A 27,284-nucleotide genomic window follows, 5' to 3' on the forward strand; every position below is an offset into this window, starting at 1 on the left:
TCGCCAACAAATCGAGGGTAGATTGAAATCTCCACCAATTATAACTGTATGAGTGGGGTACTTATTTGTAATGAGATTCAAGTTTTCTTTGAACCATTCAGCTATTATACCATCTACTTGGAGAACAGCAACTGATGGAGTGAAGATCTTTTTCTCCAAACCCCTCCCCTCCCTTTCCACTTCATGCTCTTTGGATTCAAGTTCCAAATATCCCAAAATTTTTCTTTTGGATGTGATGGTTTCCTGAGACACTGTGTAACCATGTTTATCCACATGAAGATCAGTTTTGGACATCAATGGCTGTATCTTAAAATGAATGCCCAGCTATAAACCAACCCTACATAAAAGACAACTCCCCTATTTTGAAGAGACTTCTTGATACATTTTTATTTTTAACTCCTGGGTCACCCAAAACTAGACTTTATTTGTGCCATAACACGCATGTGCACACGCAAAATACTGTTTACAAGAAATCCTCACAGCATGAAATCTGAGGATAGATCTGGGTCATAAACAGTGGGTGATAGTTTCCTGTGACACTGTGTAACCATGTTCATCCATATGATGATCAGTTTTAGAGATCAATGGCTGTATGTTAAAATATATGCACAGATATAAGCCAACCCTGAATAAAAGATAAAGATATTTCACAATCAGAGTCCACACAATAAATTCTAAGCAGGATTATGATGGTGGCTAGTAGATAATACTTTCATCTGAGTCCATACACAGGCATGGTTGAATGTTATGTGGACAATGGGCAATGACTGACATCCAGACAAACTCCTATAAAAACTAATCTGGCAGTAGGCATGCTTATATGGGCAACTGCTTATGGTTAAATGGCAAATGTTTGGAGGCACAGACCACTAGTGGCATTGCTTCCATAGGGTTCTGGTGTCTACCAGTGTGATCCTGCTGACCCATGCTTATAGACAGTGTAGCTAGGTTACACACTGCTGGATTCATTGAGTATGTCATTAACAAATTTTGACTAATCAAAATTATAAACTATTTTACTGATGCAAAAAAGTTAACACTACTTATTGTATACTTGTGCACTTTATTGACTGTCCACAGTTTGCTAATACAAAAAGAAATACATTGATCGAAATGTTGGTACATGATGCAAAAATCAAATGCTGATATCCTGCCCTGTGAGCTGAGTCACATACACAGTGTCGTCAGGAACAATGGTTGCAACAAACACCAAATAAATGAGTAGTTCTCAAGTAAGAAGAACATTAAGATCACTGATGAGATGCAGGAAAAGACGTTTGCATTTTTACTGTTCTGTGGCTCTGTGTTGGACAAGTTAAATTCCCTGCTGAGAGACACAAAATGAAACCAGTCAGCAAGCCTGCATTGAAAATCTAGCAATCATTGAGACTAGTTAAAGATGTAGTAGGTCTTGAAACACCTGTGGTGCACTAAATACCCCAGAGTGTGGCCAGTCTTATGTCAGACGAACACCATGCACTGTACAAAAATGCAAGATGAATCAAGAAGTAAACAAAAGAATGGTTTTCCTGCATTTTTATTTTCACAGCATCTTTTTACTTTCTATCATAACCATCATCATCACATCACCATCATTTATAATCCTGGTGCTATTTCTTCCTTCCTGACACTCCTCTCATATTATGTCATCTTCTGAGTCATCCTTGGCATCAGATTCACAGAACTTTCTGAATCCTTTCACCTGAGAGTCTGCTCGAGGCAGTAATGATGTATATTGAAGGTTTCTTTAACTGTCCTCATTATTGAGGGCATGGTATTTTTGAAGAAGCCACTCACTATAAAACTGTCACAGGTTAGTCTTGAAAGGCCTTTTCACAACAACCATTACTTGAAGTTGTGTAATAAAATCAGATTTATTATTAGATCTGTGTTATTCTTTGATATCAGATCCTTAACTTTTTAGATAGGCTGACCTGTGAAAGAATTCAGCACCAACAGTCTGCTTCTGTTAAGCAAATGGCCTAGTATTGTGTTCCAAACAACCATCAGCCAATCTAACATCAGATTGTTAGTCATCCTTTCCATCTCATGATGTCTGAAGCTAAGATCTTCATCCAGTTTCTCGTTTGATATGGTTTTACTGTGGAGAGCTACATAGGTTGACTTCATCCTGCTGACTTCCAGGGCACTGTTACTCTTTCCTTTTCATTGCCAGGACATCTTATAGGAATAATTTTAATGCCATTCATGTTGAAACATTTAACAGCATAACAAAATAAACAGTGTTGTCCATGTGGTCTAGAAAGCAGTCATGTAGTTTCCTTAGACTGATTGTATGACACTAAAACACAAGCAGATTTTCATCAAACACTGCAGGCAGTCACCAAGATAGCTGAAACATAAGCCGCAGTATCATCATCATCATCCTAATAATCATCATCACGCATCACTCCCATGGTGAATTCTTCACCACATGCAATTTGAAAATTTCTCTTTGTCAGCAGCACCTTCATTTGCATAGCCTTACGTGTACTGAACAACCTGCTGCTATTATTCATGAAATCTTTCCTCTTTGAGCCCATCGAAGTTAAATGTGTAACATTCGCATTCTTAATTTATTCTTCATCTGAGGGCAGCAGACATAGAAATGAATCATGTACTGAGATTACTCAACTGCATAAATGTATTGGGTAGACATAATTAGAGTGCAGCTACTCAAGGAGATCCAGTGAGGGCTGTGATTGTCAAATGGCAGCGAAACTTGGTAGATACACTAATGCGTTAATGGAGAACTGATTTACACTGGAAAAAAAAAAAATAAATAAATAAATAAAATAAAAATAACGGTTCCAATTTGGTGACTGGGTGCAGATCTGGAGATGTGAATATAAGAAAGACATATAGACATGTTCACTTTGCTGAAGTGATGTGTTGCAAGGGTATTTAGGACTGACGGATGATTTTTTTTGTCAATTATTGAAGCACATTTATTTTAATGTAGTTTGGAAAGTGGGACAATTTTGACCACCAGGTGCAAATCTGGTGATTTATAGCGTCTCATTAGTGACCCTGGCACTCGTATAGAACAAATTGTGTAAGCGGTAGTTAATAATGAAATCGATATTATGTCTTTCTCACTTGTTTGATATTTTCTACCCATGATACATTCATAATCCTTTACACATTGAAATGTTTTCTGGGTATTTGCATGACAGTTTTCGCTGGGCAGTGCATAACATTAGCCAGAGGATAGCTTGCTAATGTCAGAACACCTTTTCCTGTTTACCTGTGTCTTGCCTTGAAAAAATCTTTCTCTCTCTCTCTCCAAATCAGCATCCAGCTATACTGTGTATGCTTCATATAACTGATTTCTTCACCTATCTGGTGTGTTGCTGAGTACTGAGAACTCAACAACAGACTGCTTCTCTGTACATTATTAAATGAGAGAATTTTTTCTTTTGTAAACCACATATATTAGAATGGCTCTTTAAACACAAGAGACACTTCAGACAGTTCTCTCTCACCTTGACAAGTATATTTCTACGCCATTCACAATGAACTGAGTTACATGAGTGTTCACAGCAGCCCTACTCTGGAACTTGCTTTTTTCTGTGACTTTCTTATGCATTCCATGGAGGCCAGCATAATTCCAAGGTTGGGATTAACGAACAATGGACTAGGAAGATCAGTTTGCAGCAACAGGATATTCAAAAGTCCAGAAACACATTGTGCTCCTAGAAGATCCTCAAGACCAATAAAACCCAGAGTTCAAAGTGACATGTTTTTGTGGGAAAGTAAAGCAACTAACTAATTCCCAGGCCTGGATAAAAACAACTTGCCAAGCCAGCTAGTTAAAACAACAGAAGCTGTGGCATCAACTGCAGACTCTTCAGCATCACTTACTCAATCAAATGTGGTGGAGTATACAACTCCAGTTACTGCAACACCAGGCAGTTCGGCAACTCCTCGGACTGTACAGAGCAAGAAGGCACCTCAACAGCTACCTTGACAACTAGACACACAGAAGCCAGGTTTGGTAGTGGATCGAGAAATGCAAGATCACCAAAGAACAGGAACACTTTTAATGCCTGGATCCAGAACTTATGTAAGTGACCCAACTCAGTGCATTTTAAAGGAAGATAATCAGAGTGACCAGTTAAAAATACCACTAAGGCTCATGCACCTAAACATACAGTAACTCAGAAATAAACTTAATATATTACAGGTTTTTGTAAATGAACAGTCACCTCATATAGTAGTGCTAACTGAGCATGGATTAAAATCTGATGAAATTATTTACTGTAAAGTAGAGGGCTACTCCTTAGCAAATAGTTATTGTAGACAGCAACATAAGGGTGATGGTGTGGCAGTTTACATTAGTGAGAATCTCGAGTACGAGAAAATAAACTATGTAGACCAGTACAACAAAGAAGGCTTGATTGAAGTGACAGGCATTGAAGTCCACACCAAAGAGTGTAGAGAGGTTATGAGAAAACATAAAGTCATTGGGATTTATCATCCACCAAAGGCTGATGTAGTTCGCTTCATAGACATATTTAGTAGAGTAGTGGGACGTTGTGGTCCCAGTGACCTAACTATACTTGGTGATCTGAATATTGAGACAAAATCTTCCAGTTTGTGTAATATGAGGTTAATAGATACTCTTAACCCATATAATCTCATAATTGTAGTAAATAGTGATACCAGGGAAACAAAGTCCCCATCTAGCAGAATTGATTACGTTATACTGCGTAAACATATTAAAGACAGTGTTAGGTGCTGGAATATGGATTTTCACTACTCAGACTACAAATGCCAGCTTGTAGAGTATGTAAACACAAGCATCCCAAAAATGACAAAAGTTATTGAAAATAAAAGAATCCTAAAAGAGGGTAACATCCTTGCCCTAAGAAATAAATTAGGTATAGAGGACTGGGATCTGGTTTACCAGACTGAAGGATCTGAAAACAAATGGGCCAAATTCTATGATACTATGCTAAGACACTTTGACAGATGCTGCCCTGTTAAGAAAATACAAAGAGTGTTCACCCATAACCAAAGTGCAAAAACCAACAGACGGATACTTCCAGCAAATATGATAAAACTCAGGCAAAACATCCAGGACCTGGATGTGTTACACAAGTCAACAAACCTGCAGGTTTTTAAGGCCAAGTACAACAAAGCCAAGAAAATCTTTAAGAAAGAGCTTTCAAATCTAAGAAAACAGATATACAGCAGTGAAATAGCTCAATCAGACAATATAGCCAAGACCTCATGGAGAATTGTAAATCAATTTCACAAAGACACTCCGAAACCAGAAACTGAAATTGTAATTGTAAGACATGAAGGAAACACAATTGAAGATCCTAATAAAGTCTGCAATGTTTTCTATATATGTATATAAACAAAGATGATGTGACTTACCAAACAAAAGCCAGGCACGTCGATAGACACACAAACAAACACAAACATACACACAAAATTCAAGCTTTCATAACAAACTGTTGCCTCATCAGGAAAGAGGGAAGGAGAGGGAAAGACGAAAGGATGTGGGTTTTAAGGGAGAGGGTAAGGAGTCATTCCAATCCCGGGAGCGGAAAGACTTACCTTAGGGGGAAAAAAGGACGGGTATACACTCGCGCACACACACACATATCCATCCACACATACACAGATACAAGCAGACATTTGTAAAGGCAAAGAGTTTGGGCAGAGATGTCAGTCGAGGCGGAAGTAAAGAGGCAAAGATGTTGTTGAAAGACAGGTGAGGTATGAGCGGCGGCAACTTGAAATTAGCGGAGGTTGAGGCCTGGCGGATAATAAGGAGGGAGGATGTACTGAAGGGCAAGTTCCCATCTACGGAGTTCTGACAGGTTGGTGTTAGTGGGAAGTATCCAGATAACCCGGACGGTGTAACACTGTGCCAAGATGTGCTGGCCGTGCACCAAGGCATGTTTAGCCACAGGGTGATCCTCATTACCAACAAACACTGTCTGCCTGTGTCCATTCATGCGAATGGACAGTTTGTTGCTGGTCATTCCCACATAGAATGCATCACAGTGTAAGGCAGGTCAGTTGGTAAATCACGTGGGTGCTTTCACACGTGGCTCTGCCTTTGATCGTGCACACCTTCTGGGTTACAGGACTGGAGTAGGTGGTGGTGGGAGGGTGCATTGGACAGGTTTTACACCAGGGCGGTTACAAGGGTAGGAGCCAGAGGGTAAGGAAGGTGGTTTGGGGATTTCATAGGGATGAACTAGGAGGTTACGAAGGTTAGGTGGACGGCGGAAAGACACTCTTGGTGGAGTGGGGAGGATTTCATGAAGGATGGATCTCATTTCAGGGCAGGATTTGAGGAAGTCGTATCCCTGCTGGAGAGCCACATTCAGAGTCTGATCCAGTCCCAGAAAGTATCCTGTCACAAGTGGGGCACTTTTGTGGTTCTTCTGTGGGAGGTCCTGGGTTTGAGGGGATGAGGAAGTGGCTCTGGTTATGATACATGTCTGCTTGTGTCTGTATATGTGTGGATGGATATGTGTGTGTGTGTGCGCGAGTGTATACCCGTCCTTTTTTCCCCCTAAGGCAAGTCTTTCCGCTCCCGGGATTGGAATGACTCCTTACCCTCTCCCTTAAAACCCACTTCCTTTTGTCTTTCCCTGTCCTTACCTCTTTCCTGATGAGGCAACAGTTTGTTGCGAAAGCTTGAATTTTGTGTGTATGTTTGTGTTTGTTTGTGTGTCTATTGACGTGCCAGCGCTTTCGTTTGGTAAGTCACATCATCTTTGTTTTTTTTAATATATATATATATATATATATATATATATATATATATATATATATATATATATATATATATATATATATATATATATATATATATATAATGGAAGGAAACATTCCACGTGGGAAAAATTATATATAAAAACAAAGATGAGGTGACTTACCGAACAAAAGCGCTGGCAGGTCGATAGACACACAAACAAACACAAACATACACACAAAATTCAAGCTTTCGCAACAAACTGTTGCCTCATCAGGAAAGAGGGAAGGAGAGGGGAAGACGAAAGGAAGTGGGTTTTAAGGGAGAGGGTAAGGAGTCATTCCAATCCCGGGAGTGGAAAGACTTACCTTAGGGGGAAAAAAGGACAGGTATACACTCGCACACACGCACATATCCATCCACACATACAGACACAAGCAGACAAATATGTCTGCTTGTGTCTGTATGTGTGGATGGATATGTGCGTGTGTGCGAGTGTATACCTGTCCTTTTTTCCCCCTAAGGTAAGTCTTTCCACTCCCGGGATTGGAATGACTCCTTACCCTCTCCCTTAAAACCCACTTCCTTTCGTCTTCCCCTCTCCTTCCCTCTTTCCTGATGAGGCAACAGTTTGTTGCGAAAGCTTGAATTTTGTGTGTATGTTTGTGTTTGTTTGTGTGTCTATCGACCTGCCAGCGCTTTTTATATATATATATATATATATATATATATATATATATATATATATATATATATAGTTGTGTAAAATCTGAATATTTGTAATAGGTACAATGTAACACCCAATATTGTGCCTTATTAGGTACAATGGTACATTTGTATCATGTATATGTAATCACATATGTATATATGACTGTACTAAAGTTGTAAAAAAATGCTACAACGTTTGCAAAAGACACCAGTTGGTGCCTCCATGCAAAAAAATACAATAAATAAATAAAATAAATAAACATAGAAAACATTATGTGAAGCAAGTTTGGTGAAATGTGAGTTGCCGCCAGCTTCACTCCATCCAGTAACAATGCCGTCTCCCTTACCATTCATTCAACATGTACATACAGAAAAACTCCATGCTCAATAGGCATGTCCCACTTTCCAACAAACTTCATTAAATAAATGTGCTTCAGTAGTCAACATTCATCATTCATTAGTCGCAAATATCCTGTGCAGCACATCACTTCAATGACATGGAAACATTTTTATACATCTTTCTTGCATTCACATTGCCAGATTTGCACCCAGTGGCCAAAATTGAAACTAATTTTTTGCTGGCACAAATTGGTTCTGCATTAATGCATTAGAATATCTACAAACTTTTACTGACACATGATAATTACAGCCCACAGTTGACAAATGTGGTACCTGCACCTTAATTATAATTATCTGGTATTTTACCCCTAGTGACAGTGATGCAGAATGATATAACTTTTTGCTATTGACGTCCCGTAGGAGTGATACCATATAGGCTTGCTATACCTTTATTTTGTGTTTTCTGTTGAATACCAGTTTGATCAGAACTGGTAACAAATAAAATTTTGGTTTATAAGCAGATTTTGATGTTTTGTCTCTTTTAAATATCCTCTTGCTGACAGATGTCACTGTTTTTTATGACATACAATATTGAGCTCAGTTACAATCTCACTGCATTCTGGTGAAATATGTTACTTGTTGAGGCAAATGTAGTCCGCTAGGTCTGATAAACAGAAGATATCTGTGGAGTACATGTCAATGGATAAATAGTTGATGAAATGAGTGAACACGTCACTATACTAACCAACACATGGTTGGTGTAGTACAGTTATATGATTTATATTGTCCATTGGTAATGGTCCCAGAGTCCACCAACCACACGATTGCTGAAATTTATAGATAACTTGCACCTTCATCAGCACAGTGTTCATTTGGAAGGGGACGCCACATTATGACATCACAAATGGGCACATATAAGTAATAAAAAGAGAGAGTGAGTAGTCAGTCAGATGGACAGTAGAAACAAATTGAGAAGAGAATTTTGAAATGAGCTGGAGATAATGAGAAATAGCTACACTCTTATACTGAATCATGGGTGTCTTATAATACAGAAAGACCATAATTTGTTGATTGTCTAAACATTTGAGCCTCTACAGTTACAAGAAATGAACATTGACTAATTGTATCATATGCTAATGTTCAGAAGCAATTGCTCTGCTGGTCATTTTTCAGCATTTGTAAGGCACTTTGAGTAATAAATTAAATAAAGGAGGTGAAACACCAGACTCTCCTTATAAATCAAAATTTGTTACCAGTTCTGATCTGTGTTAAATAATTTTGTTACCTTAATTGTTCAAACAATCCCCAGAAGAATCTCTATGTTCACCGAAGCTGCACGATATAACCATGAATAATTTCTTCCTCTTACTTTTGCAAATGCTACATTGTGGAAGCAGTGAATGGATTCACCACTGCTTTTGTTCTTGTACACTGTACCAAATATTCGGTCACAGTGCACTTCTCTGCAGTGTGGTGATGGCTGAAGTCATGCAAGTACAGATTGATGTGTAAAGGTTTCCTGTAGATGCTATTGTCAAGGCGTATTACATACATCATCTGTGCTTGCACACAATCAGATGCCATCACCTGACACAGAAGTACTCTAATAGAAACATTGGTACATGGTGCAAGAATGTTATAGATGCTGATACATTGCTCCGTGAGCTGCGCCACCTACACAAGGTTCTCAGTAACAATGGCTACAACCAACACCAAATAAATGAGTTGTCCTCAAGTTAAGAATCACTGTAAGATCACTAATGAGATGCAGGAGAAGAAGTTTGTATTTTTACTGTTTCGTGGCTCTGTGGTGGGTAAGTTAAACTGCCTGCTGACAGACACAAAATGAAGTCAATTAGCAAGCCTCCATTAAAAAGCTGGTAGTCACTGAAATCAGTTAAAGATGCAGTAGGTCTTAAAACACCAGGGATGTACTAAATACCCCGGAGTGCGGCCAGTCTTATGTCAGACAAAGTGTGTGCACTGTTACAAAAATGCAAGAAGAATCAAGGGAGGTTTTATTGCCTATGCTACCCTGAAAAATCTGCTCTAGCTGAGCATGCACTAGAAAGCACTGTATCAAATTTGACAACACCTCTCTCATGGCTTGCTTTGATAGCTTCTGGGATGGTGTAATGAAAAACACATTGAAAAAATACTGTCAACACACTTATTAGAGTTGGTGGACTACAGTTCAGTCTGGTGTGAAATGGGGTCCATCGATTGTGAGTTTGAAGTGGGCACATCAAATATGGAATTCACGTATGCCCCTATTTGGCAATTCAGTCTGTTGGTAAACTCACGTGGGAGCATCACTCTTGGTGAGGTAGGGGCCTTTCTCAGAAGAACGCTTCAGTTGCCCTAAAGGGACGCCAAAAATCAGTTGCCCCTATCCTGTCCAGCAGTGTAGCACAGTGTGTAGTGATTTAAGTTGATTCCATTTGTGCGATTTTAGTGCAAATGTGCACAATGCAAAGAAGAGATATTTTTGGAGTAAATAGAATTCATTTGCCTCTAATGTAATTACAGCTTGTATTAAAGAATTGGTGCAAAAAGAACTGTTGTCTAGTATTGTCAGTCCCAAACAAATGGCTTCAATTTGTATAAAAATCAGCCTTGATACAATGGGACACATTGGAAAGAAACATGAAAAATGAAACACATGGTTTACAGGAGTTGCCAAGGAAGTGTGCTAAGAATTTTGGGAGGAAACCCATAATTATAGACAGCTTTACAAAACTGGTAATTCTGCTGATGATGGAGAACTTTCACATAAATAAAAAAATAGTGCTGACATCACGCAAACTACTTATTGCTGTAAAACAAAAAATCAAATTTCATTGGCAGAAAGATATTTCACACAAGACATGGCACGAAATGAGATTTACCTGGAAGAGATTTGTAAGTAAAAGAAAAATTCTGGTAGAGAGAACTGAGCTAATTGACTGGTGATGCAAATAATTGATATAAGTAAGGAAATTAAGAGAGCAACATGGAAATTACTTTGCTGTCAGGGTCCTGGCATTGATAACAATGTGGACAATTTTAATGGAAGCAAGAGGATTACTGTGGTGAATACTGGATCTAATGTGGGGTTTATTTATCATTGTTATCATTTTCAAAATATTTCCAATTGTGTCAGAGCTTTTTCTAGTTCCCAAAAAACTTCTGGAACTTTATCTTTGGGATAGCTTGTAGCTCTTGAATAGCTTGTAGTTCTCTTAGTGATGTGTTTTTAATCTTATTTATACTTCTAAAAGACTGCCCTTCGAGGTTTTCTTTGTTTTTGGAAAGATAAAAAAAAGTCATATGAAGCACATATGGAAACTAGAGCAATACTGTTGTTCTTGTGGCCTTCAGTCCTGAGACTGATTTGATGCAGCTCTCAGAGCAATACCTTAGTAGAGCAATATTACGGTATTGTTTTTGGTGCAAAATTTATGAGCCTACAATGAAATGTGATTAGATTCATTATTGTGGTGCAAAAACCAAGAAATGCTCCATTACAAATCTGTTCTTCTGATTGCTTCATGCAAAAAGTGTTGTAAGTAGTAGTCCTTATCATTCATTTCACCTTGTGGTAAGAACTCATGGTCCACTAGTTGTTAAAAACTATGAGCATAACCTTCACATTGATCACACTCCAATCTTGGCAAGCCAGAATGCTTCCAATTGGACAATTGAGCATAAGTTTCAACGTGCTTAGTGTCAACATCATATCCATCAACTCATGTTTTGTCACCTATTATGACCTATTGTTGATTTGATCCAATGACTGCTGAGCATCTTGCATTTGCCATTGTTTTTGTTCATAAATCGTCAGTTTTGGAACATTCCTCCAAAACAGTTTTGTGGCATGAGTCAGCTGATATGCCTCCATCATCAGTGACTTCTCTGACTGAGATTCAGCGATGTTTCACAGTAGTTTTTTAATTTTTGTGACCATTTTATTGAGCGATGTGCTGGGGCACCTAGGGCAAAAGAAAGAGGAATATTCAATTATCAGTATGAGTTGGTGGCTTTGACTGGTGACAGAGGAAACATGCAAAAAACATCAGTAAACTATGTGGCAGGTACAATATAATGTGATACTGGTGGCAATTTTTTTCAAATGGGAAAGGCTACAGATACGTCTGTCACCACAACCAGGTTCTTTTTAGTTTCACATTAAACTGAGTTTGCCAACTCACAACCAAACTACTACTTTCCAACCTAGCCCAAACCTCGTACAAAGTTACAGATAAGTCCGTCACCAAACCAGTTTTCTTTTCTTTCCTTTTTTACAGTCATTTGCTTTGTCAAATGATGACAGAACTGTGAATATATGTACCAAGAGGTGACATGACAACAGCCATTAACATTAAGTCAATGATCAAAACCAATGACTTGTACAGAATATTCCTCTTGACCCTCCAGAGCTTGGTCATCTGCAACACCTTCACAGTTTTCTTCGAAATAGTTATAGCACCCGTAAATTCTTGTTCCACTCAGATCAGATGCACCACCATAAGATACATTTGGTTAAAGTTACATATTGGGCCCCCCTTGCATTTTTCAGTGTGGCCCAGGTGTAAACATGGCTTTGCTACCAATCAGTTTGTTACCAAAACCAGGTTTTCTGCTTAGCTAACTCACAACCAAATTGCAATCTTCCAATCTAATCTTGACCTCGGGGTGTGCTACAGATCAGTCAGTCTCCACAATCAAGATTTCATAGGGGGTAGGGGGTCAGTATTTAACATTTCTGAAACCTTGATGAACTTTATTCTGTTGTTGTAGCAAAACATAATACAAATTCTCAGATTCATTTTTAAACAAAATAAATAATCGCCATTACTGCTAAAACACCAGTAAAATTTCTGAAAGCTGACAATAGGCATGCTTACCAGCACAATGACAAAAGAGTTATGCGAATTGGACTAATACAACACATGAAATTACAAATCCCCCATTACTTTTTAAACACTCCTCATGTAGTAAGAACTGTGTTTCAATGCAGCCCTTCAAAGAAAACTACCTCTTAGCAGAAATACAATATAAGAATAAGACTTAAATTTTACAGAATAACTGCACTATGTTGTGTTCAGAATCCTATCACAATACATCCATAATTTTAAAATGACATGGTTGATGAACATGCATTCAGCGTAATCCATTTCACTTCAGGCAGGGGGGGGTTTACCTTCATATTTTGGATGTTACTGAATTTAGCATACGTTAAAATCCAGGAGTACGTAAGAAACATGTATTTTTTTGTTTTCTCCAAAAACATTCCTGCCTCGAGATACAGGCATCCAGAGATGACACTGTGAACACCATTCTGAAGATGCGAATTTCAGAAAAAAAATTTTAAATGTTGTATCTCTGTAACAAATCTAGATATTTTGTTAGAGTTTTTTATTTGAAAGCTAATTGCTTTATGATTACAATGGTATCCTCCGTCTGGACACATCTGTCAAAGTTCTTTTACTCTAGCCTTTTGAATTTTTTTAATAATTTACAGAATTTTTTTTTTTTTCTAAAATGCCAATCCAGAAAAGTTTGATTTTTTTCTGTTGGTTAGTACCATGTAGTGCTACATTCTCTGTAAAGGAGAGCTTCCACTTTTAAGTTGGACACGTTTTATTTAAAAAAAATCATTTTTTTAAACTTTCAAGGGTAAAGTATGTCTTCACTGAAGTTGTTTCTTACTAACTTCTTTGTTACAATGTTTATTCCTATTGTATTTGTTGCAGTTATTTCTTGTCACTTTCTTTGCTCCAGTTATTTCTTTTTACTTTTATTGTTGCAGATATTTCTTACACTTTGTTGTTTTTTGCCAGCTTCTTTGTCGTGGTTGTTCACTACAAGTTTCTATATTGTAATTGTTCAGAGTTGATTTGTTTACTGAAGATGCTTCTAAGAAATCTGAGACCATCCAGTGAGTTCTGTGTTTTCATGAGGAATTTTCCAGTTGACACAGTTGCAGTGTGTTTTGTGAAAAGGACTGTTTGAAATGTCTTCTGACTGGGCCCACAGGAGAGTGAAGTGTGCTATTCGGATATCTGTAAAAGAGTGTTGTATAAGACAAACCAAAAAACAGACTTTGTTCAGGTTGGGAATAAGTGTTCTCATTTGAAGACTCTGTTTCAAATTGAAGATGTTTCCAGTGACCACTTTTTGTGTTCTAAATGTTTTGACAGAATAACAACAATAGTATCTGAGCAAGTTGAAGCCTCCCATGGTGCAGATGATGCAGACTTTGCATCAATAGAGAAAGAATTAAATACCCTGAATCAGTCAACTACAGAGGTAGGTGTTAGTGCTGTTAAGAAACCGTGGTCAGTGAAGGTGAGTCATAAGCTCTATGCATCAAGGAATCACAGAGAAATTAATAAAGCTACGGATGAACACACTACAGGAAAACTGACCACACTCTTCAAAGTAAAAATTCCATCTTCAGAAGGAAATGAACCAAAGCACGCTTGCACCTCTTGCCAGAAATTTTTGACAAATATCAATTCAGCTGTTGAATATTATACATTCTACAGTGAAAAGGTGCAAGTATTAACGATTATTCCACAAACATTTTCAAAGAAAAAGTTTTGAACCATGTTCCAATCAGTACATAGTAGACAAATCAAGAAATGTGAGGTCAGTAAAAGGAGTCTTTGGAAGACCAGATCCCTATTATGGTCATCCTGTAGAAGCACCTCAAGTTCAGACAGTGCAGTTACTTTATCTGGAAAATAAGTGGGACTGTTCTTGCCAGAGTGCCAACAAAAAATACACTATAACTGTTACAGTTGAAAGTTGATGTCTGTTTATGTGTGTACTGTGCAAATTTTGAACTTTGTGTGGTAGCTTTGAAGAAATTACTGGAGCACGTGACATATGACACCTTAGTTGGGCATGTGAAGTCATTAGTAGTCTGTGACGTAAGGCAAGAGACTTCTTTGTTTCAAGAATGGGGTGACTGCCCTGGAAAGGGAGGACTGTCTTTACAGGCACTTGGCCTGGAAGACATAGCAGATACCTCTGCATAAATTACATATGCAACATGGGAGGAAAATAAACTAATTAAGGAAACTGTTGCCTTTGACAGTTTCATTGACAAACTTCGTAAATGGTCAGTGCAAGCAGTAACACAGCAGCATCTGGTTGCAACAACAACACATTGCAGAAGTGAAAGGGTGTGTACAGGCTGAAGAACTATGTTATGCTTTGCTAGCAATGTGCAAAATTCTTCAACTGCAAACAGGGGCAGAGAAGATCATCATTATCTCTGATGGTGCTCCTAGATATTTAAAAAATTGTTACTAGCTGTTTGAATTGAGCAAGTCACTTGTGCCAACTGACTGGGTATAAAGTGCTACTGGTCACGAGAAGGGGCCTTGTGATGGTTTGGAGGACTGCTGAAGCACCATGCTACAAAACATAATCTTTCCAGACCAAATACAGCTGTGATTCACAGTGCTGAGGATTTTGTGAGAGTCATGAAATCTTACACATCCACAGCCCTCATTCTTTTGTCCAAAGAGGAAATTGAAGAATTCTGTGAGCAGAAAAAAGAAGAATGGTCCAAACAAACTACTCCTGTGAAAGGAATTCAGAAGGCACATTTTTGGACTCAAAGTGATGGGTGAACTCATACTGCAGGCACTTTAAAGAGCAAGAAAGAAGAAATTTAGTTCGTTCAGCCAACACCTCAGAAACAGCAGGATAATATTCAGATTCACAATGTGAGAAGGGGAATGTTTGTGGCATGTGTGGCTGGTGGATTGCAGAGATTATAGACACTAATTATGAGTTAAATGAAATTGTAGTGAACTTTATGCTACCACATGGACCAGCTGCTGGATACAGGTTTCCAACTGAAGGATAGCAATAACGCCATCAGTGCCCACTTCCTGTTCACAATGTTTCGAAGACTGTAAGCACTCCATTTCCTATTGGTTCAACAGGAAGGCATCAGTCTACATCAAAGGAAGATAATGAAGCAGTGGAACACATTTTTAGTTCATTGACTGGCTAATTTCAGTACTAAACAGAGTGCACAGAAGTTGTATATATTGAAACCTTTAAGTCTTTGGACCTTTCACATACATTTTGGAACCATTTAAAATGATTCAAAAATGTGTCTCTTACTCATCTTTCAAAACTAAAATTGTGTTAAATAAGGGTAGGTTTTGATTTTTCTGAGGCTGTTATTTGATAAGGTTTTATGGTTCAAATGGCTCTGAGCACTATGGGACTTAACATCTATGGTCATCAGTCCCCTAGAACTTAGAACTACTTAAACCTAACTAACCTAAGGACAGCACACAACACCCAGTCATCACGAAGCAGAGAAAATCCCTGACCCCGCCGGGAATCGAACCCGGGACCCCGGGCGTGGGAAGCAAGAATGCTACCACACGACCACGAGCTGCGGACATAAGGTTTTATGTATGGCAAAAATTTCAGTTGTTTATAAAACCTGTTCAACCTAAAAGTGGAAGCTCTCCTTTTCAGGGAATTTAGAACCCTACAGAATTAATCAACAGGAAAAAAATCAAAATTTTATGGATTGGCATTCCTGAACAATTTTTTTTTTCATAAATTATAAAAAAAAGTTCAGAACACTATAGTAAATGCTTTGACAGGTAAGTCCAAATGGAGGATTTCTCTGTAATCATAAGGCAGTCACCTTTCAAATAAAAAAAAAACCAACAAAATATATAGAAGTGTTTCAGAGATACAGCATTTTAAAATTTTTTCCAAAATTCGAATCTTCAAAATGGTATGCACAGTGTCATCTTTGGAGAGCTGTATCTTGGAGCAGAATTTTTTTTGGAGAAAACAAAAAAAAAAGTTTTCCTTACTTTTTCTTCATTTTAACATATGCTAAATTCAATAACATCCGAGACTACGAAGGTAGGATTTTTTTCCTAGCTTGCCTGAATTGATATGGACTATGCCATTCATATGAACAGGTATTTAGTTCTACATTTGTAGTACATATATGAATCCTAACTTGTGACTTCTGTTCCTGTGTGAATGTGATGTACTGTACAATACAGTGTTTTGGAAGAGGGGAATCATCTTCTGTATTCCATAATGCATTTACCTAAAGCTAGGCACTATCTGGAGTGTCTGCACTCTGTCTCCCCACAGATTTAAAGCTGGTATAACTGTGTTAAACAGCATATAGAAGCACTTTGTGACATATCTGGATGGGCAGCGCAGTGACTCGCTCCCTTGCTTATGATTTTGCTGACAGACTATACCGTCACCAGTGACATCATGGCCAGCAGTCATAGTATATATATGTGTGTGTACAAGTAGCCCGTCAGCAGTCACTCAACTTTACAGTGGTCAAGGAGCTCTAGTTTGAAAGCTCATGGTATTTCAACTACTTGATAAGGCTGGAAGCCCAAGAACATTTTATTCGAAGTCAGCACTTGGAAACTCTCCATTGTTACAAAGTGCTGTGTGTCTTTCATTCAGTACTGTGCTCTCATAGATTTCATTTTTATTGTCTGCAGAAAGTCGTGCAAACTTGGTAAACCTTTAAAAGAATAATATTTGGTGGTATTTGTTGTATAAGTCAGCTCATTCATTTTCAACAGTTAATAACAAGTGGCAGAATTTGTATGAACTATACTTCTTTTGAAAGTGATTTGTATGGGTGATGGTCCCAAAACTCTAACAATGGGTAGAAATAAAGAGAATGTGCTGAGTGTGGTACTGGATGATGGGCTGTTAAATAAGTGACACCATATGCATTTCAAACATATGTAACATACAGTTTGCATGAATAATTAACTATAGCAAGTTTTGTGCAAGTTGAGTAATAGATTTGTTGAATTATGACCAAATACTAATTTCTTAGCAATGTTTGGACCATTTTAAAATCAATTTGATTTTGGCAATAAGTTTGTTAATTAGTGATCGGACATGAGACCACCATTTCAGACCAGAAATGGCAAACCAGTGGAGCAATGAGTTGGTGGGAAGCCCCTGACTCTGCACTGAAAAAGGTAATCACCATTATCTGTTGGAATGATTAAGGAATTATTCTTGATGATTTTCTTGCAAAGGAAAAAACAGTAGCTTGCTAATATAATGTAAGTCATCTTCGTGAACAAGGTGGAAAATATGAGATTAGACCACGAATGGAAAAAAAAAAATCTTTCTTTAAGACAATACAGCTGCCCAAAAATAGCCTTTCAGTTAGTAGTTTAAACTGTGAATTGTTGGAACATCAGCTGATTTTGCACTGTGACTTCCATGCATGTACATGACTATAGAACCTTGTGGCTGAGAGACTTCTTTTTCCCAATGAAGAGGTCATGGCAGCTATAGATGAATATTTTGCAGGCCTCCAGAAATACACTTCAGTTACGAAATATGCTCAGTGGAATAAGCTAGTGAGATTACAGTAACTCAAAGTCACATTTTTGCCAAAAGAAAAGCAAATCTGTGTAATGCTGAAAAATTTTCATCTTGCCCATATTTTTAGATTTTGGAAATAATGACTTGTTTATTGTTGCATTGCATATTCCCTATTTTATTGATTTAGATTTGAACAAATTAAAAATATTAAACCCAGTTGAATGCCTGTTTGTTTCATTGTTTCCAGTGATGACAGATGATAAAATAGTTGCTCAGTCAGTTTTATTTCTTCTTGCTGGCTATGAGACTTCAAGTACACTCCTTTCTTATGCCAGCTATGAATTGGCTCTAAGCCCTGATGTTCAGGAAAAGGCTAGAAATGAAGTGAAGAAGGTTTTGTCAAAATATGGAGGCGTATGCACATATGAAGCACTGAATGAGATGAATTATCTTGAAAATGTGTTGTCAGGTAAGTAATGTACTTCATTAAATGTGTTTCTTCCATTATATTCTTATGGTAGACATATCCATAGAGTGTGAAATACACCTGTTTTGTGAGTACTGGTGGAATAATGTGTGACATTGAACTGAATCTCATTCATTAGGAAACTGCTGCATGTCAGTTTTTATGTAATTAATCACTCCACACAGATATTCTGCAACAGTAATATTACATAGAATGCAGCAATCAGTGTTCTCTTGTAATTTCAATTTCTTGGGTGATGATTGTGGAAGACAATTACAAGATTGTTTTCATTATACAAAGACAGAATGGATCTATTTTAAAAAATCTGATTAATTTGATCACAGAGGCCCTGCGCATGCATCCTCCAGTGGCAAGGATTGACAGGATGTGCACCAAACCTTACACAATACCAGGCACAGATGTGAAGATTGATGTGGGAGATAGTGTGTCCATACCAGTCATGGGATTGCATTATGATCCACAGTACTACCCAGATCCATATAAATTTGATCCAGACAGATTTGTGGCAGAAGAGAAACTAAAACGCCCTTCACATGTATATCTGCCATTTGGTGGTGGTCCAAGGAACTGTATTGGTGAGTAAAAAAAGAGGGTAACTTTTTTATCTGTTCTTTCTATGCAAAGAGTTCTCAAAAGTTGAGACAGAATCATTTAAATAATGGTTAATTATTGTTTGTATAACAAACTCATAATTTGTTTTGTTCCATGGTGGTTGTTTTTGAAGTAGAGTGTGCATTTGATGCTGTTGTAGACTTGTTGCAAACTGTTGGTACTGCTGCTGTGAAAGTCTAAAGCATTTTATTTCAATCATTGTACCAGATTATGACCCTTTTTTATATTCCTTCAGTATCTTTTTTTCCAGCTGCAGCAAAGAGAATTAGATCAAAGTGAGAAAGAAAGAAACAGATAGAGAATAATTCACACTTATCTCATAATAGTCCTCCAGTACCATAAATCCTGTGATTATTACAGCTAGATTTTATTTTTGGACTTTGGTTGTGTCATGTTTTTCTAAGTGCTGTCCTACTATTGCTCCTTTCGTAATCAGTGTGGATAGGATATAAAAACTATTCCAATCAAATTACTTGATTTCAGAGTGTTCAGGCATACACATCACACGCTATGCCCTTTTTCTCTTCCTTTACTTCATTCTGTCAAGCTTTTCAACGGTTCAACATCTTAAAAGAGCTCCAGCCATCAGCATCTCACTCTGGTGTTAATCCTTTCGCCATACTCGACGAACTGAGTTTCGCTTGCCTGGCAGCACTGGGCTGCACGCTCGACAAACGGAGCTCAGGTAAACAGTTGGCAACATTCAGGAGGCTCTGCAAAGTGTATTTAGAATTTTACACCAGATGCAAGAGTCTACTTGAAATTTTCACATTCATTTTCAATGATAGTTTGTCAATAATAATAATTAATGAGTTGAAAAAATATGCTGAACAGTTTGTAAGTTCACATGTTGGTGCATTGAAACAATGATTACAGTACACAGATGGGTACCAACCAAAATTGAAATTTCTATTATTTATTCACAATGTTATTCCTACAGGACTTAGTTCAGAAACTGTATTTTAATGTATTACTTTAGGAAAGAAAGTCTTGAAACAACTATTTTCCAAAAAGTATTGAATTTGCGTTTGCTGCTCCAGCAAAAATCTTCACGAGACTGTCAAAATAAATAAACTGTAATGTGCTTGTTTTCATAGTACACATCCTGCTGCCAAAAGCTTCAATTGTTGACAACTTACATTCACAACAACCACCAAAACATGTCAGATTATGCCACGCTGCAAGAAAGCGCCTTACATGTGAATAATTACATGGGTGGGGATAGATGGCAGCACAAGGAACACCTCAGTCAAGTGGTTAAACATCATTCCAGATGTTTTACAAGTGAAGATTGACAGCTTCTTGTCTCAGGCCTCATATGCATCGCTTAAAAATAAATGATATTGTCATTGCAATAAAGTCTTCTAATGAAGCACTTGGGATATGTTTTTGAAATCATAACATCTAGGAATATATGGTACTGTATGACAATATTGTTTATTTTTGAGAGATGCATGTGGGGCCTGAAGGTGGCATAGAGCAATCCCGAAACTGGTAGTCAAAATAAAATAAAATAACATCTCAATCACACAACTGTTGGCGAATTTCATTTATAATTATTTGACTAGGCAATGTCCCATGTCAATGATGGATCAGTATGGACAAAATATGCAATTGTCAGATCCCTTCACAAGAAAGATAGTAAAACAGATATCAATATTTACTGAACAGTCCCACTACTTACTACCTCATTCTTGAAGGCACTGGAAAAAATTATGTGTGCAAGAACCATGAAAAAGCTCTCCTAAAATAAGATACTTAGTCAATATCAGTTTGGACTTCAAACCGGTCTCTTCACAGAACAAGTTATTTTTCAGTATGCAAATCAGATATACAAAATTTGAATGATGGGATATCTCCTGTGACTTTTCAAGAGCATTTCATTGTGCAGTTCCCAGTATTCTCTTAGAGAAGCTCAAATATTGTGGTACTAGAGATCTTGGTGTTAACTGGTTTTCGTCCTAACTAAAAGGATGCGGGGTGTTGCATTAAGAAACTCTGGGAGCATATGCAATGAAAACAGCATCTTCAAAATGAGGAATAATTACAACAGGTTTATCACAGGAGTAAGTATTGCTTCTGTTCTTTAACTTGTCCATACTAACATTATAAATGCAAAAGCAGGTTTGTTATGTTTTCATGACTAAACTGCTGCACCAATTTTGATGAAATTTGGTATGGAGATAGCTTGAACTCTGATGAAGAACATAGGCCAAGTAAAAAAAAAAAAAAATCAACCCCCTAAGAGGGTGAAGTACAGAATGGAATATCTTTTTTTACATCAGTGAATGTAAACCATAATAAATTATAGTTAAATTTGTTGCATAATGTTCACATCACATGATGTATAGCTACTTCAATAGTGCAGTGCATAGACATGCTCTCCTGCCCATGCCCTCCACCATGCACCAACCAGCACCGACACTGTATGAGCCACCATGTCAGAACACGTGTGAGCAGCTGACATTACTGCATGTACATAGATTACTTATTCACCATCACTCATCCTAACAAAGCTACTGCAATGCTAGCAAAGCTGCCATTAATAGCTAGTTATATATAAATGATCTTCCATCATATATCTAAGAAGCAGAAGTAGTTCTCTTTGCTGACAATGTAAGTATTATAATGAAGCTGAATGGAGTAACTTCAACATTTGAAAATATAAATAATGTTTTCTTGAGAAGGAATAGCTGGTTATCAGCAAATGATCTGTCACTGAATTTAGATAAAAGACAATGCATGCACTTCAGTACTGCATAAGGACTTACCACACCTTTAGAAATAATGTGTGATGGTGAATCAATAAATGAAATATAGTATTCTAAAACATTAGCTGTTTATATATGAGGATTGCCCAGAAAGTAATGCATCGCATCTTTTTTCAACAATTCTTTATTGGACGTAATGAGAATTACACACACAAAAGAATGGTGTTTTCTCTACGTATCCTATTTTTCCACATAATCTCCATCCCATTCTATGGCCTTCCTCCAGTGCGAAACAAGAGCATGTATGCCATGTCAATATCAATCTTTGTCCTGGTGGCAGACCCAGTGCTTCACTGTGTGTATCACCTCCTCATCATCCTCAAATGTCTTCCGCGAATGGCATCCTTTAATGGCCCAAACAACGGAAAGTTCTAGGGGACTAGGCCAGGGATTTAGGGTGGGTGGGGCAACACTATCCAACCCTGTTTTCCAATGTGTTCAGCAGTCCTCAGACTTGTACATCCACACTTCCTTTGCTGATTGACAGATGTAGCGCCAACTGCTAAGTCGTAATCCATCTGTCCTCATGAATGACAACATCAGCTCGCTGCAACATGTCAGGTGTGACAGCTGTGGACAACATGTCAGGTGTGACAGCCGTGGATGGTCTACCCGACTGCTGCAAATCATGGAGCTCCACCAAACTGCCTTCTGGTGACCTCACCATCTGTGCCCAGTGACTAACTGTACTTCTGTTGACAGCAGATGCTCCACAGACTCTGCACAAGCGTTTGTGAATATTCCGCACTGTTTCTTTCTCTGCAGTGAGAAATTCAATGACGGCACATTGTTTGTAATGTACATCACCTACAGACGCCATTTTGAAACTGTCCTGCAGCTACGTTATCTGTCTTAAGTAAGGGAAACTTGAGGCACTCGCTCAACAGACTTCAAATAATACATACATAATGTTTCAAATTTGTAGCATTGTTTTCGGCTGGGAAAAAAAAAAAGTCGTGCATTACTTTCTGGGCAACTCTCATAGATATGAACCTGAACACCAAGTCACATGTTACTGACCTTCTTAAAAGTCTTAGCTCTCTGACCTCTGCATTACAGATAATAGATTTTGGAAATGCAAATGTAAAAAAGTTGACTTACTTTTTCTGTTTTCATTCACTAACATCTTACGGCATCATTTTATGGTGTAAATCATCACTGAGGAAAGAAGTGTTTGTTGTACAGAACCGTTTAATAGGAATGATGTGCGGCATCCATTGTAGCATCTGTGGTAGACAGCTCTTTTAACAGTTGGGCATTCTGACAGCAGCCCCTCAGTATACTTATTCCTTTATGGTGTTTGTTGTCAACAATGAATTGCAGTTTCAAAACAACAGTAACATTCATAAATGCATTAACAGACAAGAGAAATGATTTACACTGACCATCACTCAGCCTTACTATGGCACAGAAAGGAGTCAGGTATTTAGCTATAAAAATGTTTCACTACCTACCCAGTGATATAAAGAATTTAGTGGATAATAAAACTAATGCCAACCACTTAATGAAGCAGCATCATCATGCCTGTGCAGATACTAAACTAATTGTACCTTGGGTGACTAGCAGCCTATGCATTAAATCAACTATGCAAGAAAGATAATAAATAAGAATTCTCCAGTGCACATCAACAGGATTTTCTGAAATAAATTAAAAAAAGAAAGTTTTAACCATGTTTTCCAATTTTTTGTAACTTTCTCACCAGGCAAGCATCATACTCTGTCAGTCAATGCATTGCTATTCAAAATAGGGCTGTATTGTCACACAAAGACACAAATGGCACATAACTGCCAACAGCATTCTCATCAACGACTTTGAAAACAGCTCAGTGCAACTATTCACATATCAAGAAAAAGACATTAGTAATTATTTAGAAAGGATGTATCTGTATTGTATGGAACAAATTATATTCTGTGACAAACCACAAGAAACATGCACGAAACTCTAGATGAGTTCCCAGTAACTGCTCGCGAAGTAGCTTCAGCAATTAGGTGGGACCCATCAGTTTGCGAAGTATTGTTGTCAGTCCAGCAGAGGTGGCTTGCACATATTGTGAAAGGATCAGACACAAAACTCCCTGTGGCATGGTCTGAGCATACTCTCTTAATTATTTGTTACTGGACAAAAAGAAGAATGTTAGGTCATTATCCCATTTGCATTCCACCCCTGGATCCTCCACCTGCTTCATGCCTCACACTAGAGGCATGATTAGAATGAAGGTGACAATATGAAGCCATGCTTAGTGGTCTGGAATGAACACTGTGATTGAGTGCACAATCTGGACTGGCTATGATTGTATCCAGAATCAGTTAACCCCAGTGCTGTGCCTTCCACCTGGGCAAAACCCAATCAGACTGGGAGCTGGTGATTCATCTGCATCTACATCTACACCTATACTCCGCCAGTCACTGTGTAATGCATGGCAGTGGATGCATCCCATTCCATTCACATTTACTTGAGCAATATTTTAGGATGGATTGAACAAGTGATTTGTAAGCAATCTCCTTTGTAGACAGACTGCATTTCTCTAGTGTTCTATCAATAAACAAAAATCTATTACCACTTTTATCCACAACTGGGCTTATAGAATTGTCCCATTTCATGTCCCTACTAAGTGTTACACCCAGGAATTTGTGTGAGTTTACCAATTCCAGCTGTGACTCACTTTCAATTTCTTTTTGAAAAAATAAATACAGCAGTATAACAATGTGGTTATGAAACAAAGAGGTGAATAATGATTCACTTTTACACATTTACATCCATTTTATGTGAGTGAATGCTGAAATTTGTCCACTGCTTTATTAAATGTTCGTGCTGCTTTGTAGCCAAAGGTTTTTCTGTCACTGAAATCTTCTTTTTACCTGTAACTGAAGTCTGTTATTGAAATAGATAATATGCTGTGGTGTAAAATTTTTCTAAATACCTCTGTTTATTCTATAATATAAAATCACTTAAGATGGTTTTAGCTTTGTTAAAAAGTTCATTATTATTTTGTGAAAACTGATTGGAAAAATATGTAGATGTGATTCTAAAACCTTTACACAATATTGCTTTGGTGTATAAGTCTCACTCTATTTTCTTTTGCAGGTGCAAGGTTTGCAATAATGAGCACCAAAATAGGAATGGCTCATCTTTTGAAAGATTTTAATTTGAAAAGATATGAAAAGACTGATGTTCCATGTCAGATTGATACCAAGTCAATGTTACTTAAATCTAAAAATGGAATCTGGTTACGCCTTGAAAAAATAAATGCTCATTGATTTTTAGTATAAACTACAATAATTTATGAGCTACTTTTCTATGAATAAAGCTTATGCTTATGGCTGTGCTTTTTAAATTGCCTGATTATAAATCTGTGGCTATAAGAATCTATTATGTTTCACGACTTGCTACATTTCTGTATGTTGACTGAAGTTCAAATATATATGCAAATAGATTGGGTCTTGACATAGATGAGAATATTATCATACTAACAATTTATTTATTGACACCTTTCTGAGGACTACACACTTTGGCAATTTTGCAACAGTATGTATGAAATCCTGACATTTTATCATCCTCAAAAGAAAACTCTGTTCTAGAAGCGACAATGTGATAGCAGTACCTTAGAAGAAACATTCATAACTGAACAGTGTGCCTTCACATGATGATTTATTATAGATCAATTTTGTAGCATGTAAATGTAATGGAAGAGGAAGCTGTATGTATTCTTGTTGTGGCGTTGAAATATTTTTTGTGCCAGGCACAGTCATTGTTGAGTTGTCAGTTTGTAACTATGTCTTCCTCTGATTGTCTTTCCACAGTCATTTAAGTTGACACTACAAAACTCGGAAGTACATGCCTTGTAATAAGGATGTGGATTTTATCACATAAAATAATAAACAACTACCTTTAATTATGTCCATCCAAAGTTTTTGTATGGAACTAAAATTTTTAATAAAATGTAAAAGTATAGTGCAAATATGTAGCAGAAGGTAAAGAAGATGGCCATATTGTGTGGAGCAGAAATACTGTATTCAGAAACAATTATTTAATTTACTTTTAATTTTTATATTGAACAAAATTAATATTCTTATGAATAAGGCTTACTCTACATGTTATGAAGAAGAATTTCGTGTTAATAAAAGCTGTGTTTTGTAATGTTTTGCTCCTCCTTTGCTTTGTAAAATTTATTGGAAGCCATTTCATCATGTAGGCCCTACATATCTGTTACATCTGCTGCTTAGTACATCTGTCATATGAGAAGTTTGAAATTTGCCTGATCATAATTGTTGTAATAAAAAGAGAAGTACAAATAAATGAGCATTTATTGTAGCATAATTGTAGCACTACAGTTAAAAGTAGTGTAAATTTGTATTTAAAAACTGATAATATGCTATACCCTTCAATCCATTTTAAAGAGGTCCATGATTATTTAATGAACTGCTCTGGCTCAGACCTCTCTAACATCACAATCATAGCTGAAACTAACTTTACTGAATGTTCTCAAAGTACAAGGATGCAATATACTGCCTAAAATTATGTGGTAATGGCATTGAGAATTAAGTATAATTCAGACCAAAGCTAATCAATAATAAGAATTTTTTAAGTGATAAGTTGACAATATCAAAGAGTATGATTATAAAAGAATGATGATAACACTCACCTAAAATCAAAGAAGCAAATAAAATTTGCAAATGCACTGAAATTTCATAAAGTTTGGGCAACATATCTACAATAGATATGGTTCAAATAAATGACTGAGTAATTTTTTCATCATTATATATGTTGCTCTAGTGGACTGTTTTAATGAAATGTAGGACACCAAGATACGAAAAGGTATGACATTACTGGGAGACACTGGACAAAAAGCTCTGAACTGTAGTATGTAATCTATGGCACAATAACAGTAAAAGGTCAAACTGTGGAAGATAAAGTTTGACATTTAATTATTCTAATGAAAATAAACAGTTTTTGAAAACAAAGTGTAATTAGGTAGATAAAAAAATCAACTCACCAAGTGGTGGCAGGAGAAAACAATATATAATTGTTAAGTAAATGAGCAAGCTTTCAGATGCAGAGGCTCCTTCTTCTGGGTTAAAGGGGAAGGAAAATGGATGAAGGACTAGCAAGGCATAGGAAATGGGGAGAGTTTGGAAAAGTTGCCCAGAGCCCTGGGTCATGGGAGACTCAGCAGATGGCATGAGAAGGAATACTGATTGTTGGGGACTACACTGGATGACAGGTGACTTGCACATTTACTCAATCTTTATGTGCATTTGTTTCCTGTTGCCACTAGGTGAGTAGATTTTTT

General features: G+C 37.3%; 1 protein-coding gene across 5 annotated transcripts in view; it reads left to right on the top strand.

The window, feature by feature from the left end:
- Positions 1 to 26,311, top strand: part of LOC126475062 (cytochrome P450 9e2-like) — a 122,860-nt gene extending 96,549 nt beyond the window's left edge. For all 5 annotated transcript variants that reach the window (XM_050102621.1, XM_050102617.1, XM_050102616.1 and 2 more), the window contains exons 6-8: positions 18,372 to 18,593; positions 18,935 to 19,186; positions 25,079 to 26,311. In XM_050102621.1, the coding sequence (XP_049958578.1) occupies positions 18,372 to 18,593; positions 18,935 to 19,186; positions 25,079 to 25,251 (647 nt within the window). In that variant the 3' untranslated portion in view covers positions 25,252 to 26,311. The remainder of the gene's footprint in view (positions 1 to 18,371; positions 18,594 to 18,934; positions 19,187 to 25,078) is intronic.
- The last annotated feature ends 973 nt before the right edge of the window (positions 26,312 to 27,284 follow it).

This window comes from Schistocerca serialis, chromosome 4 (genome assembly GCF_023864345.2).
Source record: "Schistocerca serialis cubense isolate TAMUIC-IGC-003099 chromosome 4, iqSchSeri2.2, whole genome shotgun sequence".
NCBI lineage: Eukaryota > Metazoa > Arthropoda > Insecta > Orthoptera > Acrididae > Schistocerca > Schistocerca serialis.